This window comes from Hyperoodon ampullatus, assembly GCF_949752795.1.
Source record: "Hyperoodon ampullatus genome assembly, chromosome: 18".
Taxonomy (NCBI): Eukaryota; Metazoa; Chordata; class Mammalia; order Artiodactyla; family Ziphiidae; genus Hyperoodon; species Hyperoodon ampullatus.
Window position 1 is genome coordinate 14,393,833 of NC_136931.1, and position 17,718 is coordinate 14,411,550.

General features: G+C 37.6%; 1 protein-coding gene across 1 annotated transcript in view; it reads right to left on the minus strand.

Moving 5' to 3' along the window:
- HYDIN (HYDIN axonemal central pair apparatus protein) overlaps positions 1 to 17,718 on the minus strand; it is a gene marked incomplete at its 5' end in the record, with an annotated part of 359,388 nt that overhangs the window by 253,473 nt on the left and 88,197 nt on the right. The window contains one exon of the mRNA XM_079723315.1: positions 3,543 to 3,661. Coding sequence (XP_079579441.1) covers positions 3,543 to 3,661 — 119 coding nt within the window. The remainder of the gene's footprint in view (positions 1 to 3,542; positions 3,662 to 17,718) is intronic.

The window sequence follows — 17,718 nt, forward strand, 5'->3', positions numbered from 1 at the left end:
CTCAGTGCTTTGTGACCATCTAGAGGGGTGGGATAGGGAGAGTGGGAGGGAGACGCAAGAGGGAGGAGATATGGGGATATATGTATATGTACAGCTGATTCACTTTGTTATGAAGCAGAAACTAACACACCATTGTAAAGCAATTATACTGCAATAAAGATGTTTAAAAAAATGTTAAGTATTACTAACTTCTCAGATTGCTGTGAAAATGACATTTATTAAATTGCATAACTTTTAGAATAGTCCATGGCAAAGACTGCTCATAAAAGACAGTGATTGCTATTTATGTCCCCAGTGCTAGGCAGAATGCATTTAAGATTTACCTGTGCTTAAGAAGCAACTGATATGCACTAGTGATAAGTTGAAGGCAACTCAAAGGTGTTAATGGTAACTCGAAGGACACTTGTTCTTCTCTCTGAGCTGGTGCATGGATTGCCTTTTTTCTTGTTTTACCCAGATCTTCTATAACGTGCCAGTTCCTCTATTTTTGAGAATATGCATTTCATTCTTCTCCCCCTGACAAAGCAGCAACTACTTATGTATACGGAATCCAGCAAATTGTTTGACAATACAGTTCTGACACCTTTTGATTACTAGTAATGCCCTTACCCTTGCAGTCCAACTCCTTGGAGAGGGGAAAATTTATAGAACTTCACCTCTCATTTGTTTTCCTTCTAATTACACTGGGGAATAGCATATACTCTTGGGGGTTAGTCTTCATGTATCTGCTAAGCTCAGCAATGACTAACAGCAATAGCTAGTTACTCAAATTTGTTTCAAGTAGGTAATGTAATAAATTGAAAGAGATATGCAATGAGGCATCAGCATTAAATACGCAGAGAGTGCAAAATATTCCCATAAGAAGCACCTTACCAAGTCCTTCTCTGCCACTGCACAGCTCTCAAAACTGTCCAGTCTGATGCAGCACCTCATTTAACACTTACTTAGCTGGCTGTGGTTTGCTTTACTGTTCAATTATGGGAGGGTGGGAAGTGATGGTCTCAAGCACACTTCTGTTAAAATATGTAAGAAATGATTATTACATTCAGAGAAATCCTATCCATTTTGTAACAGGGAAGAGCAAAATCTGACTCCATGTTGGATCCATTTCTTTTATTTAACCTTTGCTTTTCATTGCTTTTGTTATTATAATCATACATAATGGCTTGCCTCAGGGCACCCTGCCCCTCTGCCTGAATGTTAAACTAAAGTGCCTTTGTTCAGCTCACAGGGAGAAAACCTGACCCTGCCCACCTGTGGATGGCTGCAGAAAAGAGGAAATTAACACATCCCCTCCCCGATGCTGGCCAAGCCCGGAGATATTTTGCAAAACGAATGGCCTTTTTACTTAACTTCCTCACCTCCTCCCCTTCTCTGTTCTATAAAAGAAACTGGCCTCCAGACCCCAATAAGATGTTTTTTTGCAGACACTAGTCTGCCATCTTCTCAGTCTATCGGCTTTCTGAATAAAGTCACTATTCCTTGCCTCAACACCTTGTCTCCCAATTTATTGCCTTGTTGTGTAGCCAGCAGAGCGAGATTGAACTCAATAACAATTCTGCATCAGAACTAAAGGTTCTTTTCCGATGTGGCATCCGTAAGACACAGTCTGTAAGATGTGAGGGAAATTTGCACTGGATAAAGTACAGGCAGAATATCAATTTAATAAGAACAATTTAATTTAATAAGAACTCTTATACCTTTTTTTCCCTCCCTAAGTGACCATTTTTTCAGAATGCAATACAGGACAATGCAACATAGTAGCTGTGCCACTTTTCACTTTATATTAGTCATGTGAGTGATTACTTCATTTAAGTTATGCTCTTATGTATATTCCATCTCATCTTATGTATATTCCATGACATTAACATCTCTATTTACCTTTAAATCATCCCATTTGGCCCATCATTAAGTCTAATGAATGTGAGGACAAATGACACAGCAGGAAGCTCTCAACATCAATTGGGCACTTACCTCCCATGCTTAGGCTGAGCTGAATTGGTTGTAGACCAGATTTGCCCATAATGAGAGCCCAAGGGATTGAAAAGCCAGCAAAGGGCTTTCTCTTCCCACACAATGTAGGGCCCTAGTACCCCGGGGCTCACTAACATTTACAGGCTGTGTGACCTTGCCAAGTTACTTAACAAATGTGGCAGAGTCAGGTTGGCCATTCCCTGAACCCATATCCTCTTCCTCCTGTGCCTATAGCTAGACTACATTTCCCAGCCAGTGTTGCAGTTACAGACCCTAATAGGATATGAACAAAAGCGATACATGCCACCTCCATTACTACCTCCTATAAAGACCTCTCATGTGCATCTCTCCATGCCTTTCTCCTACTGCCAGTGTGATACATGTGAGACTACAATCTTGCAACTCAGATGTTAGGGGTGGGAGAGCCATGAGATAGAATGAGGCTGAGTTCTTGATCTTCTGCGGGAGGAGAGCCATCTGCTGATGACCAAGCTTGTCTGGGACTTTATGTTAGGAACAAAATAGATATATTATTGTATTTGTTTGTTACAGTATGTAGCTTTACCTTAACTAGTAAAACTTCTCTAAGCCCCAGCTTCCTCAGCTATAAAATGGGGATAGTCAGTGTGCCTTCTTCATAGGGTTTTTGTGAGGACCAAGTGAACTAATGCATATGTGCTCAACACACATGAAGGGTGAGGATGTTGACTGAATTAACCACTATGTGCCTCATATTTCTCATGTGTAAAAACAGGTACAGTAAAACCCACCACTCATGGTTCTGTAAGAGTTAGAAATCACACACACATACGTAGGCATGCACACATAATAAGGCATGGAACTTGACACCTATTTGTCACTCATTAAATAAATGCTTTTATTGTTACCTCTATAGAAATATAAACACTTACAATTTAGGATTCTTTCTACAATAAACTTTCAATGGTTATAGTTTGATATAGTGTAAACAAGTGTCCTGGATATGAATTTAGTGATGAAGTGACACTGAAGTAACTTTGATCCTCATGAACCCATGGGTACATCATGTAAAAAATCATTTTCTATTTAACTGGAAAGACAAAGCAGGGAGATCTCTTCCAGAAATCAGGATGATTGGTTTTTAAATCAGAGAAAATTAATTAAAATTTTAAATTAGAGAAACTTCTGAAGTGTGAAAACAGCTATCCTCATTAGGACATTCTGGAAAATGTAAAAGGTTCTCTATCCTCTGACCTGTAGGATTTATGTTGTCAGAGAACAAGCATTAAATAGATGGGGAGATGTATTTATGGTGTCCCCCTTTGCAATTTACAAAATGATGATGATAAAACCAATTAACTTATGACTTTGATGCTTTTTATAAAGCTAGAGAGGCTGAAAAGGATGGAAAAAGTTGCTTCCCTCAATAAGGCTGGGAGGGAGGAGGAGAAGTTCCATCATTTGGGGTCTGAATAGGTATGAGTCATGGAAAAAATGTGATGTCACAAATTTTCTATCAATAAAAACACACACATAAAACAAAAAAAGCCAAGTACTTTTGAGTCTCAATGAACAATTCTAGTGCTTACCTCATAACAATGTACAGATCCAACAAAAACTTTTCCAATATCCAGCAACTCAAAGTTGAAGTGAATCTTTGGTCCCATTCCTTCCCCTTTGATTCGGAGGGGCAGACGGATCTCTCGGCCTATAAAAACAATTCAGACTTTATTACCCTCAGTGATGCTTTATTACCCCAGATTACCCACAACCTCTTATTAATGTAAGCAGTCAAGATTATTGCAACAACTCCCTACAATGGACTGAGGGAGTGTAATTTAACCAATGCTGAAGATTTAGCTTACCTTTAAGAAACAAGAATACTGGTTAGTTTCTTAACTTTAGGGGAAAGCTTATATTGCAATCTAGGCTGACATTTTAGCAGAAAAAAACAATTTAAAAAATTTAACCCAATCTTAACTGTATCCTTAAGTTTTTTATAAAGGAAAATAATTTCTCTAAATCAGAGAAGAATGACATAAGATGAGCGCTGCCACGGGCTCCAAGAGACCTTGTTCACACTGATCTTTCCTAGATTTAGGAAGAGCCAGGGCATTAAGGGATCTGAGTCTAGGAGTCTTACCTGACCCTCACTTTGCAGCTTCTTTCATACAGAGGAAATGGAATCCACTAAACAGTATCCTTTACTACACAGCCACAATGCACCCAGGGTCAATACAGAGCACAAACCTTTAAAGTACTGACTGCTTTTGTTTCCCTTTTAAAATGGGGTATGTATCTGCATCTGATAATACATGATCATTATAAAAATATTAAAAGGAAAGTAGAAATTTTATCATAATTCTACCACCCAAAGATAACTACTGTTAGCATTTTGGTGCCAATCCTTCCACATTTAATCATATTTAAGAATTGTTAAGGTAAATGAGAGCATATGCTATAAATTATATTTAGCTTGCTTTTTTTCACTTAACAATACATCTGGAACATTTTTACGTATCATCACCTAAAGACGTAGTAAATATTTTTAACCAGTCCTTCTTATTGGATATTTAAGTGGCTTCCAAATTTTCATTACAACAAATTACAATGTAATTAATATCCTTTAATAGATTTATGATCAATTTTCCTATGTTTTCTTTAAGCACTTTGAAGATACCATTCTATTGTTTCTTGTCTTCCACCATTTCTGTTGAGAGCTCAGTTTATAGTCTTACTGCTCATTTGAGATAATACGTCTTTTCCTCTGACTGCGTTAAGATTTTCCTTTTGTCTTTGTTTTTCAGCAGTTTTACTATAATGTTCCCAAGTGTGGTTTGCATTTATCCTTCTTGGGGTTTATTGCACTTTTTGAATCTGTGGATGATGTATTTCATTAAATTTGGAAATTTTTTTAGTCATTATTTCTTCAAATATTACTTATGCTCAATTTTCCCATTTATATATATATATGTGTGTGTGTATATATATACACACACACATATATATATGAGCTTTTTACCACATTCCACTTAGTTCTTATGTTCTTTTCTGCTTTTTGTCCCTATATGCTTTAGTGTGGCTATTTTCTTTGATTTATCTAATTTCTAGTTTACAAAATCTACCTCTAGGCATACCTAACAGGCTATTAAATTCATCTACTGAGTTCTTAATTTGTCATCATAACTTTTCCATGCTAGACTTCCTATTGGATTTTTTTGTAGTTTCCAGGTCTCTGCTCAATATTATCTTTAGTAAGAACATTTAAAAAAATCTGTGTCTGGAAATTCTATCACCTGGCTCTCTATGGGTTTGTTCCTATTGTTTATCTTGGTGTTCTATCAGACTGTGTTACCTCCTCATATACTTGGTTATTTCTGATTGAGTGCTGATCAGTGTATATAAAAAACTGTAGATTTAATTTGAAACACTAAGATGTTATCTTCTTCCAGGTTCTGGCTGGTGACTAGGGGATATTAGAGAGCCCAGATAACCTAATCTAACCACTGGCAGTAAGATTCTGTGAAGGAATTAAGCCCTGCAGCAAATCACTGGAGTGACTATTTTCTCAATTCTCCCAAGAAGGGTGTGTAGCTAGTACTATCCTACATATAGAAGAGAAGTTAATTTCTCATATATAAGAGATACCTTAGAACATTAGGGATCAAATACTTTTGGAACCCCAGTGGAGAACTGTCTTAATCAAATCTATGCTTGAAAAATGATCCAAAGCTGAGCTCTAGTTCTTATAAGGACTTACTTTTAGTCTTATTTCTAGTCCCTACTTTACTGGGTCCCACCCTCAAGCATGGGGGATTTCTAGGGCCCTTTCTCCTTGGGCAGCCCATGAACTCCTATGTTTTCTTCCTTAACTTTGCTTAATTTTTCAGTCTCTGCAGTATCTCCCAAAAAGTCAGTGTCACTAAGGATAAAGAGGCCCCCCAAATCTGATTGATTCGGTTTCTTTCTTCTCCTGGATCTTGGCCCCCAAATTCTTCACTGTCCTGGCAGCTCTCTTTTGCTTTCTAACAAGTTTAAAAAATATATTTTGTCTCGTTCTTTTATTCTTTTATTTGCTCTGTGTGTGTGTGTGTTTGTGTATGCGAGAGAGAGAGAGAGAGAGAGAGAGAGAGAGAGAGAGAGAGAGAGAGAGGGAGTTAAATTACCCAGCCCACCACTATAGGAAGTAGAATGCCAGAAGAAAAGGATACACATTTGACAGTTTGACAGCTATGGTCATATTGTCCTTTAGAATGGTTGTACTAATTTACACAAAAACATCAACAGTTTTAATGGCTTCTGTCTTTCCATGTTCTCCCTCAAAAATCAACACTCGAAAATATTTGATAATTTAATAGGTTTTCCTTAAATTTGCACCACTAAAATTTCAAGTTATTTAGGGGAAAATTATGTATTTGCTCTGTGTGTAACATTTTGAACATTCAAAATTATTTTGATGCTCTGTTAGATGTAATTTTCAGTATTAGAGCAAATACACTTTGAACAACCAAGTGATATTATTGGTTGTTATTAATAATATTAATTTATTATCGTAATAATGCCTTGTGACATTTTATGTTCCACTGTCTTCTATTGTTATTCAGTGTCTGTATCTTTAATGCTTCCTCTCCATGACTGTCCTTTTAAAGACAAGAATACTTGTCTCTGGGTCCCCTCTAGTGCTTGGCAACACAGTGGTCATTAGGCAAGTATTGCTTTGATTACAAGAAACAAGAGCAATCTTAGCAATATTTGGAACAGCTCATTTATTCAAAGGGTTCTCCCAATCCATGTGGTCCCTGGAAAAGAAGTTCCTCTAAAGATCAGTGTTGGTTTGACAACACTCTAGAGCATCAGTAAAATTCTCAGAGAGCCCAAACCTTATCACCCTACTCCATTATTTTAGAGTTTTAATCTTCAAACCTGTTTTGAAGGCAATGATTTGTATTCCTTGGTCAAGAGAAAAGTATTTTGACAGAGATCCAACTTTCAGAACGGCAAAGAAAGAGAATTGCAAATACATTGTGGAATAAACTGCAAGACTATTTATAACTGTCAGGCTTAAAGCTTTCCCAATCTGTTATCTTGACTGCCTTTTTTAATAAAAAAAAAAAAGAGAGAAAAGGAGATGTGTTGTACAAAAGCAGTGAGCCAATGTTTCTTTGGGACTTATTAATTACTTCAAAGGAAACTTCCTTATTTGTAGCTAGCCATTTCCCTAACCCAGGACAGAATAGGAGTAAAGTAATACCCAGGCTTGTGTTTGTAAGAGTTAGTCTATATTTTAGTGTTACATTACAAATGCTATGTTTCCACAAGATTTTTTAAGCAGGGATTTTGGCAAAAGGCAGCAAGATGAACAAGCTTGAAAGAACTAGTAAGCTCTAAGGTCAGATTCCTTATTAGAAGAGCAAAATATTAAAATGTTTTTAAAATAGGGAAGCTTCTCATCTATGATTACAGTGTTCTGGTTTCACACATGAGAAGCAGGGAGATGTATTATAGAACCCCTTTCACAGCCCTAAAATCTGTGAATACAATAGATTATATTGCATTAAATACCAGAAAATGTAACCATGGGCTTTCAAAAATTTGCCATCTAAGATATATATATTAGATGTTCAATATGATACTTGAGCTCCATTCCTGTGCAGTAAGACAAGAAAAAGGGGGAGGATGTATAAATAGGAAGAACAAATGGTCATAATTCACAGATTTTATCACTACCAACCTGAAAAATCCTAAAGAACCTATAAATCCTTTTTTAAATTAATAAGATAAAGAATGATGGTTACCAAATCAAATACCAAAGTCAACTGCATTTCTATACACAGCAAGAGTCAAAAAATTAATTTTCAAGATATTAATTTTATAATAGCAACAACAATATAAAGTACCTAGAAATAAATCTAACAAAATATACTTAAGACTTTCAAGGAACAAATTGTAAAACTTTACTGAAAGATATTAGGAAAGATCTAAATAAATGGAGAACTAGGTTATGTTCTTGAAATGGGAGACTCAATATTATAAAATTGTCAATTTTCCTCCAACTGATCTATATAATTTTAATGCTCTACTAAACAAAATGCCAGCAGGTAAAATTTGGAGGAATTTGATGGTTCATTATAAAATTTAAGTGTAAAATCAAAGGGCCAGTAACAACCAAGATGTTACTAAAGAAAAATAAATTGAGGGGACTTGCCCTTTCATATATTAAAGTCTGTTGTAAATCTATTGTAATTAAGATAGTGTGGTATTGGGGCAGAAAGTGCAAAGTGACTAAGGAAACAGAATACAGAACTCAGAATAAATGCACACATATGCAAATTTGACTTTTGACAGAGCAGGTGTTGAAAATCAGTATGGAAAAGTGGACCACACAGTATAAAGAGCTAAAACAACTGGGCATCCACATAGGATCTGTGGTAGGCTGAATAATGGCCCACAAAGATATCCATGTCCTAATTCCTGTAACCTATAAGTACTATTTGATATGGCAAAAAAGGTGAATATTATATGACAAAAGATGTGATTAAGTTAAGAATTTTTAGTTGGGGATATTATGCTGGATTATCTTGATTACCGTAGCTTAAAGTTGTCTTGAAATCAGGTCATAGTAGTCTTCCAATTTTATTCTTCTATTCCAAAGTTGTTATTCTAAATTCTTTGCATTTCCATAGGAATTTTAGAATGAGCTTGTCAATTTCTACCAAGAAAAAGCTGTTTGGATTTTTATTTGAATTGCATTGAATCTATAGATGAATTTTGGGGGAAAATGACATCTTAATACTTAATTTACCCACCTATTAACAAGGTACAGTTCTCCATTTATTTAGGTTTTTAATTTCTCTCAGCAATGTTTTATAGTCTTCAGTGTATAGGTCTTCCACATCTTTTGTCAAATTTATCTTTAAGTAGTTCATATTTCTTAATGCTATTGTATTATAAGTAATATTGCTTTTTAAAAATTCAATTTCCATTGTTCATTGTCTAGAAACACAATTGATTTCTCTGTATATAAATCTTGTATCCTGCAACCTTGTTACACACTTAATTTTCAGTCCTTGTTAAAATATTCTTTAGCACTATGTCCACAGATTTTAATTCAAAAAACAGAGATGAAACCCAAGAACCTACATTTTTAATGAGCAGCCAGAGTGACTCTACGCAGATTCTCTAAGGATATTACCTCAAGAAAGATATGAACACTGTTAACTACACTAACTTCTGACAACAGGGCAGGGTAAGCTGACTCAGCACATCCTTCCACTTCAAATACAAAAAAAATTATTAAAAGTATGACAAACATATAGTTTTAATACTTATCAAAGCCCAAAAGAAAGAAAGGAAAATACCAGGTGCTAGAAATAAAAAGGGAACTCGGAGATTTTTAAAGTACATACAGCCTTATGGTCTAATGGCTTCAGTTTAAACACTCTCACAGAAATAGGGCATATGGCTTTGTTCCTATCTGGGAATGTGGAACTGAACTTAGATCCCTGCATAAATCTAGGACCTTGGAAAGGATGCCTCTTTCCAAAAAGGAAACTAGAAAAATTCTACCTGTTGGTCTAAGGGAGCAGTGATGAAGCTTGTCCTCTACCTTGTGATCTGAATAGGGGAAAAAGGCTCCTATGAGAAATCAAAGTCCCATGTATAGGTATGGGATCCAAATTTATATTACATTATAGGTGAAAGAATCAGAAGGTGTGAAAATAAAAGTTGTAAAGTCTTGAAGAAATAAAAAATTGTTCTGAAGGAACACCTCCATGATCCAGTACCCATACTGTCTTAGTCTGTTTGGGTTGCTGTAATAAAATACCACAGACTGGGTGGCTTAAACAACAAACATTTATTTCTCACAGTTCTGGAGGCCGGGAAGTCCAAGATCAAGGTGCTGGCAGATTCAATGTCTGGTGAGAGCCCTCTTCCTGCTTCACAGATGCTGTCTTCTCACTCACATGGAAGAACGGGCAATGGAGCTTTCCGGGGTCTCTTTTATAAAGGGCACTAACCACATTCATGAAGGCTCTGACCTCTACCTAATCACCTCCAAAGTTTCCACCTCCAAATACCATCACATTGAGTATTATGTTTCAAAATATGAATTTTGGGGCAAGGGGGCAGGGACACAAACATTCATTCCATAGCACATGCTAAAGATGAGCTAACAACACAAACATTTCAAGCCATCTGAAGAATCAACTCAATATGAGGAAAATCAGTGGTTACTGAAAACATGCAAATTAGTACCTCAAGAGTTTGAGGTAATAGAAAAGTCTTAAATAAACTCTAACATAGCATTCTCCAAATCTTTAAAGAGGTAAATGAAGAAAGAGAAACCATTTGAATGAGACAAAAATGGAAGTATTAAAACCAAATAGAACTTCTAAAACTGAAAAATCAAGTTGATGAAATAAAAACTGAATAGATAAATACACCAGAGTAGAAATAGCTGAAGAAACAATTAGTCAACTAGAAGAAAGATCTTGGGGAAAAAAGCCAGAATGTATCATACAGAGACGAAGAAATCAAAAATATAAAGGAGATATATATATATATATATATATACACTACCAAACGTAAGGTAGATAGCTAGCTAGTGGGAAGCAGCCGTATAGCACAGGGAGATCAGCTCGGTGCTTTGTGACCGCCTGGAGGGGTGGGATAGGGAGGGTGGGAGGGAGACGCAAAAGGGAGGGGATATGGGAACATATGTATATGTATAACTGATTAAATTTGTTATAAAGCAAAAATAAAAATAAAAAATAAAGAATAATTAAAAATATATATATATAAAGGAGAAGTTAAAAGACTCTGCAATTCCATGGGAAAGACATATATCTAAAAGAATTTACAGAAGGAAAAAACTGAGATAATGAGATGAAAACAACACTGAAGAGATAATTGCTGAGAATTTTCCAGAATTGATGAAAGGTTCTTAAAGAAGCATATCAAGTAGGATAAAGGCAAATCCATCTCAGTGAAACTGTAGAACACCAAAGCATAAAGTAATTCTTAATATCAATCTGACAGAAAGACAGATAACCTAAAGAAATTAAAATTAGACTGCAGTAGATTTCTCATCTCAACAATTCAGTCCATTGTTCATGCTATGAGGAAGCAAGCAGCCACGTGGAGAGGCCACTGATAGGTTCCAGCAAACAGAACCTGGTGAGGTCCCTGCCAACAGCCAGGATCAAGTGCCAGACATATAGGTGGATGAGCTAAAAAATGAAATCAGCTTCTACCTTCAAGTGTGTCCAGCTGTCTTCATGTGGTGCAAAGAGAGTTGTCCTTGCTGAATCCTGAATCACAGATCTGTGTGCAAAATAAGTGATTGCTAGTTGTTTGAAGCCACTAAATTTAGGATGGTTTGTTATGCATCAAAAGATAAATAGAACAAAGTGACTTAAGCAAATTAGGGCTTTTATTTTGCTCACAGAGGACACTGGGAAATAAGGATTTGGGGGAGGGTAGGATTTAGGGGATTAGGACATGCTGCTGTTGCTGCTGCTGCTGATGGTATGGTTGAAAAGAAAAATAAATATTGATTTGATGGCTACTTTCTCTTCATGTTCATAAACCATACATACAACTATATTTTACTATAAGTTTTAATGTTTTAATATATGGTGGAGCTAGTCCTCCCACAATATTCTTGTTGAATTTTCTAGGCAACCCTACTTCATTTATTTCTTCCATAAGAATTTTAGAATCAATCCAATTAAAAAAAAAACAACCGGGCCTCCCTGGTGGCGCAGTGGTTGGGAGTCTGCCTGCCGATGCAGGGGACACAGATTCGTGCCCCGGTCTGGGAGCATCCCACATGCCGCGGAGCGGCTGGGCCCGTGAGCCATGGCCGCTGAGCCTGCGCGTCCAGAGCCTGTGCTCCGCAATGGGAGAGGCCACAACAGTGAGAGGCCCGCGTACCGCAAAAAAAAAAAAAAAAAAAACAACCTTACTGATATTACCATTGGGATCACATTGCATTTACAGGGAGAACTGACCTATTTATAATGTTGATTTTCCTGACCAAAAACATGGGCGTTTCTATTTGTTCAAGTTTTCCTAAATTGGGGTACGTATAAAAGACATTGGTATATTATTCCCTGTATTTTTCTTTATGTTTGAAATATTTGATAACTGAAAATGTAATTTAAAGTAAATGTAATCTAAAGTAGTTGATCAAGAAAATAATTTCTCATTCATAGGACTAAGATACTTTATATTATCAGGTTGCAATCTGATGAGTTTTGAGAAGGACAGCTTACAAATATGTAGAGTATTACTCACTTATTACTCTGAAAATCCAAAAATGTTTTTAATGATTGGAGTGATTTAGCTTTTCCTTTCCTAAATCTCCATTCTTTAGTTTAATTAGGATTAAAAATTAAGCCTAAAGGATAAGGCTTAAGATTAAGGATAAAATCAAAAGCCTCAAATTGTGCTAAAAATTCAGATGTTTCTCTTATGATGCACAGAATGAAAATGGACAATAAGGTTCATCTTAATTGGGTCTTTAAAGGAAGCGGGTATGTCTGGAGTCATTTCCAACATGCTGCTTTTCTGCATTTGACTCTGAAGCACCCATTAACGAGGTTATCTAGCAATATATTTCACAATTAAAATCAGAAAGTGTTACTTCCTTTGAAGTTCCCATATGGTGATCCAAACCAAATATGTGTAGTTTCCCTTTGAGTTTTTTTTTTTAAGGCAATCTTCATGATTAAATTAGGTATTTACACATTCCGTTGGCAAGTCAAGTTACATGAAAGATCAGTTTTGAGACCTAGATCAAACTATCAGCAAGTTTTTATAAATATCTAACATACAGGTTTAACTACTTCTAAGAAAATACGAAAATTTTAAATGAAGAAAAAATTCAGTTTCAGATTAACTGAAAAGACTTTAATGATGTTGTATTTGCCATATTCATGTCTGAGCAGATCACTCCCCTGCTTAGAGCCCTTCAGTGATTCCTTACTCACTCTGGGTGAAGTCCAAGGTTCTTAGTCGGGCAGTCAAGGGCAGCCCTCCAAGAACTGGTTCCCACCTACTACACCAGCCTCCAGCTTCATTTCCTGCCCCCGCCTGTCCCCTCCCAAGTTTCTCTGTCTCTCTCTGTTTCACACCCCAGGAACTTGCAGTTATTTGTCATTTCATGCTCATGGTATATTTTTACATAGTGTTTCTCTATGTGTTTTCACAAGTGTTTCCCTGCTTCTCGTGCCCAGCCCCTCCTTTTTTTCACTTGACTAACATATTTCAAGACTGAGCTGTGTGTCCTGTATTCTTTTCAACTATTATCATTCATTCACTGTATGGCATTACATAACTTTTGATTTATGTGTCACTTTCCCCCCACTCAATTCTATGCCTTTCTGAGGGCAGGAACTGTGTTTCTGTGCATCTCTGTACTCATGGTGCCTAGATATAAAAGCTTTCAAAAGAAGAAAAGGCTGTAGTTGGAGATGTGGGTTAAATTTCATGCATCCCAAGTGGCCTCCTCAAAACCAATGACACTGGCCTTCCCTGCTACTTCCTGTCTCTGAACATACATTCACACAATGGAACACTATACAACAATGAAAATGAAATGCAACTAGAGCTACAAGCAACAACATGGATGAGACATGCAGATTGATTCCAATTATGTACATTCCAAAGGCAGGCAGTACTAAATTGTAATGTTTAGTTATACACACATGGGAGTATAAACTATAAATGAAAGCAAGGAAATAATAATCATGAAGGACAGAATGGTGATTATCTCAGGGAGAGGTTGGGGTGAAGGGAGTGTGATTGGGAAGGAATACACAGGGGGGCTTATTGAGGCTGGAAATATTCTATTATTGATCTTGGTGGCAATTACATCATGCTTGCCTATAATTATTTGTTATACTGTACATGTGCGTGTATTAGTTCCCTATTGCTGCTAGAACAAATTACCACAAATGTAGTGGCTTAATATACAAACTTACTGTCTTAAAAGTTCTAGAGGTCCAAATACAAAATGGGTCTCACTGGGCTAAAATCAAGGTGTTGGCAGGGCTGCGTTCCTTTCTGGATGGTCTAGGAGAAAATCCATTTTCTTACCTTTTCCTTTCCTAGAGGCTGCTTGAATTCTTTGGCCCTCTAGCTTCAAAGCCAGAAATGGCTGGTAGAGTCTTTCTCATAGGGCATCATTCCGACACTGAGACTGATCCTTCTGCCTCCCTCTTGAACATTTAAGGACCCTTGTGATTATTATTGAGCCACCCAGGACATTGTCCTTATCTTAAGGTAAGCTCATTAGTAACCTAAATTCCATTTTCTGCCCTAATTCCCCTTTGCCATGCAATGTAACATATCCACAGTAACATATCCACAGATGCTGGGGACATGGACATCCTGGGGAGGCAATTACTCTGCCTACCATAGCACACGTTATGTACATTTCTGAATCTGTGTTCTATTTCTCAGTGTCAAAAGGTAAGAAGTCAAATTGTGGTATGTAAATACAAAGAATTCCTATACAACCATGAAAAAGAATGGTCCCTTTTTATTTAGTGTTTTGGAATAATCTCTAAGAAATATTTAAAAAGCAGTGTTAGAACTACTGTGTAAAGTATGCTGTCATTTATGTAAAAAGGTATGAGGAAAAGAATATCTATAGGTATTTGCTTTTATATGCTCAAAGCATATAGGAAAACAAAAGCAAAGCAAAACAAAATGAGGGAAGGAGCTTTTCTATTTGCCTAAGAAGTATTTCTTAGTGGCCTAAAACCAGGAGGTTTTACCAACCTTTGAAGATAATAGTAAGGAATCAGCACCAGCCCTTGAAAAGACACAGAATTGCACAGAATTTACAGGGAAGACAATATGGAATTACTATGTAAACAAAACCCTTCCCTGGCAATCGTATCTTTTAATAAACCACTATCAGTGGATGTGAATTCTGTGGCAGAATTCAGAACTGCAAAGGAAACAATAGATAAATGCAATTAGTTATGTAATGTTTGGGAACCTCCTGGAGAGCAGCCAGCCCCCTGGAATATGGCCATCCCAGGGGAGCCATTGTTGGGAGGGAGGTCCCAGCACCTGTGACGTGGGGGCCACTGGACCATTTCCAGCCTATGTCTGAACACTGATATACCAACATTTCCTGCAGATCCATTAAGAAGCCTGGGGAAGGGGCTTCCCTGGTGGCACAGTGGTTAAGAATCTGCCTGCCAGTGCAGGGGACACAGGTTTGAGCCCTGGTCCAGGAAAATCCCACATGCCATGGAGCAACTAAGCCCATGCACCACAACTACTGAGCCTGCGCTCTAGAGCCTGCGAGCCACAACTACCAAGCCCATGTACCACAACTACTGAAGCTCGCACGCCTAGAGCCCGTGCTCCGCAACAAGAGAAGCCACCGCAATGAGAAGCCTGCGCACAGCAACGAAGAGTAGCCCCCGCTCACCTCAGCTAGAGAAAGCCCGCACACAGCAACGAAGACCCAACACAGCCAAAAATAAATATAAATCAAATAAATAAATTTATTTAAAAAAAAAAAAAAAAAGAAGTCCGGGGTAGATGATGCTGGTCTGAAGTGCGAAAACAGACCTGTCAATCCAGAAACTCCTAGTCCATTCTTCATTCATTCTAGGGCCATCTTGAGAATCTAGCACCCATGGGCAAGGGAGAGAGCAGATCAAACTAGGATTCATTCACTCTTTCATTTTTTTCATTTATTTGCTCATTCATTTAATCAGTATTTATTGAATGGCTTTATCTTCCTAGTGCTAACAGCTTAAGACACAGAGTATGATTTCAACATATAAATTTTTAAAACAGGTAAAACTACACTATTTTGCTTAGGGATGAATACATAGGTGGCAAAATTATATATGAAAACAAGAAAATGACTATCATAAAAGTCAAGGTGATGGTTACAGCCAGGGAAGGTGCAGGAAATATCATCAGGAAGGGATACACACCTGGGGTGGGTGGAGGGTGGCAGAGTCTTGGGTTAAGCAGCCCCCTGTAGACTGCCTGACTCCTTTACACAAAGAGAAAAGTAACTGAATATATATGGACTGAAAACAGTCCATATATATGGAATGAAAACAAGATACTGCAGAATAGTGGAATTTTTGCACTTGGGGATACTAATGATTGTGTACTCTTATTACTCTCCCCCCAAGTTTAAAATCAACACGGTTATATTCCTGGGAGACCTATACATTAAACAGCAGATGTAAGTAGCACTAGCTACCCTGAAAATTAAACCCATTTTCTTATTCTTTTTTTTTTTTTTTTTTTTTTTTTCGCGGTACGCGGGCCTCTCACTGTTGTGGCCTCTCCCGTTGCGGAGCACAGGCTCCGGACGCACAGGCTCAGCGGCCATGGCTCACGGGCCCAGCTGCTCCGCGGCATGTGGGATCTTCCCGGACCGGGGCACGAACCCGTGTCCCCTGCATCGGCAGGCGGACCCTCAACCACTGCGCCACCAGGGAAGCCCCCATTTTCTTATTCTTTTTTTTTTTTTTTTTTTTTTTTTTTTTTTGCGGTACGCGGGCCTCTCACTGTCGTGGCCTCTCCCGCTGTGGAGCACAGGCTCCGGATGCGCAGGCTCAGCGGCCATGGCTCACAGGCCCAGCCGCTCCGCGGCATGTGGGATCTTCCCGGACCGGGGCACGAACCCGTGTCCCCTGCATCGGCAGGCGGACCCTCAACCACTGCGCCACCAGGGAAGCCCCCATTTTCTTATTCTTATATACAAACAGATAACCACAGACCAGAAGACATTGGAAGTAACCCTATGAATGCATACCTGCTACCCTGGATTTTTCTGACTAATAAATGTCAGTATTTCTCTGGGCATCCTTATTTAATTGCTTTAAATGGCATTTAATATTATTTATTATTCATGTTTGAGGATTAAAATCTTGTTGTTTGACAACAGATAATCAATCCTGTAGGTCTAACTTTGGAATGTTAAGATTTCCAGAAGAATAAAATGAAAAGAAAGAAAAAGGAGGAAAGTATGTAAAAAAAAATTTTCCCAGAGCTGGAAGGGACACATGAGTAACCAGACTCAAATGGCCCACAGAAAGCTGAAGAAAACCAACTAGAAAAACTCACTCTTGGACACAGCTTCATGACATTTCAGACCCCAAGTACAAAAAAAGGACAAAAACAAAAACCCTAGAAAATATGAGAGAGAAATACCAGGCCACCTATAAAGGAAGAAGAATTGGGTGGCCTTCAAACTTCTGGATTTTTACAATAAAGTTGGCACTATGGCTTCGAAGTTCTGAGGAGAAATTATTTTGAACCTAGAATTCTACAGTCAGCTAAACTCTCAAGTTGGTATGGAGGCAGAACAAGACATTTTCTTGCATGCAAGGGTCAAAGTTTCCCACCTAGATACATTTTTTCTGAGGAAGTTACTTGAGTAAAGTGAGAGTCAAAAGATATAATGGAACACACATGGAAATTAAAGAAAAATTCCTGGATAAAAACTGTGCAGGAGGTAACTGATCTAAACTAGAATAAAAAGCTGGTGGGCTCTGAGGAAATGTCTTCAAGGAGAAGAGCATGAATTCTGAAATTAGATAGGAATAAAGAAATGAGGAATTAGAAACCACAGGGGGGGAAAATACCAAAAGCTGTACAAAAGAGTCAAGTCAATTATGAAGTAAGCTAAAACAAGGTATAGTTATGAAAAAGTGGTGGACAGTAAAGAAAGAGAATCTACAAGATACAGACCTTAAGGACATTCTTTTAGTG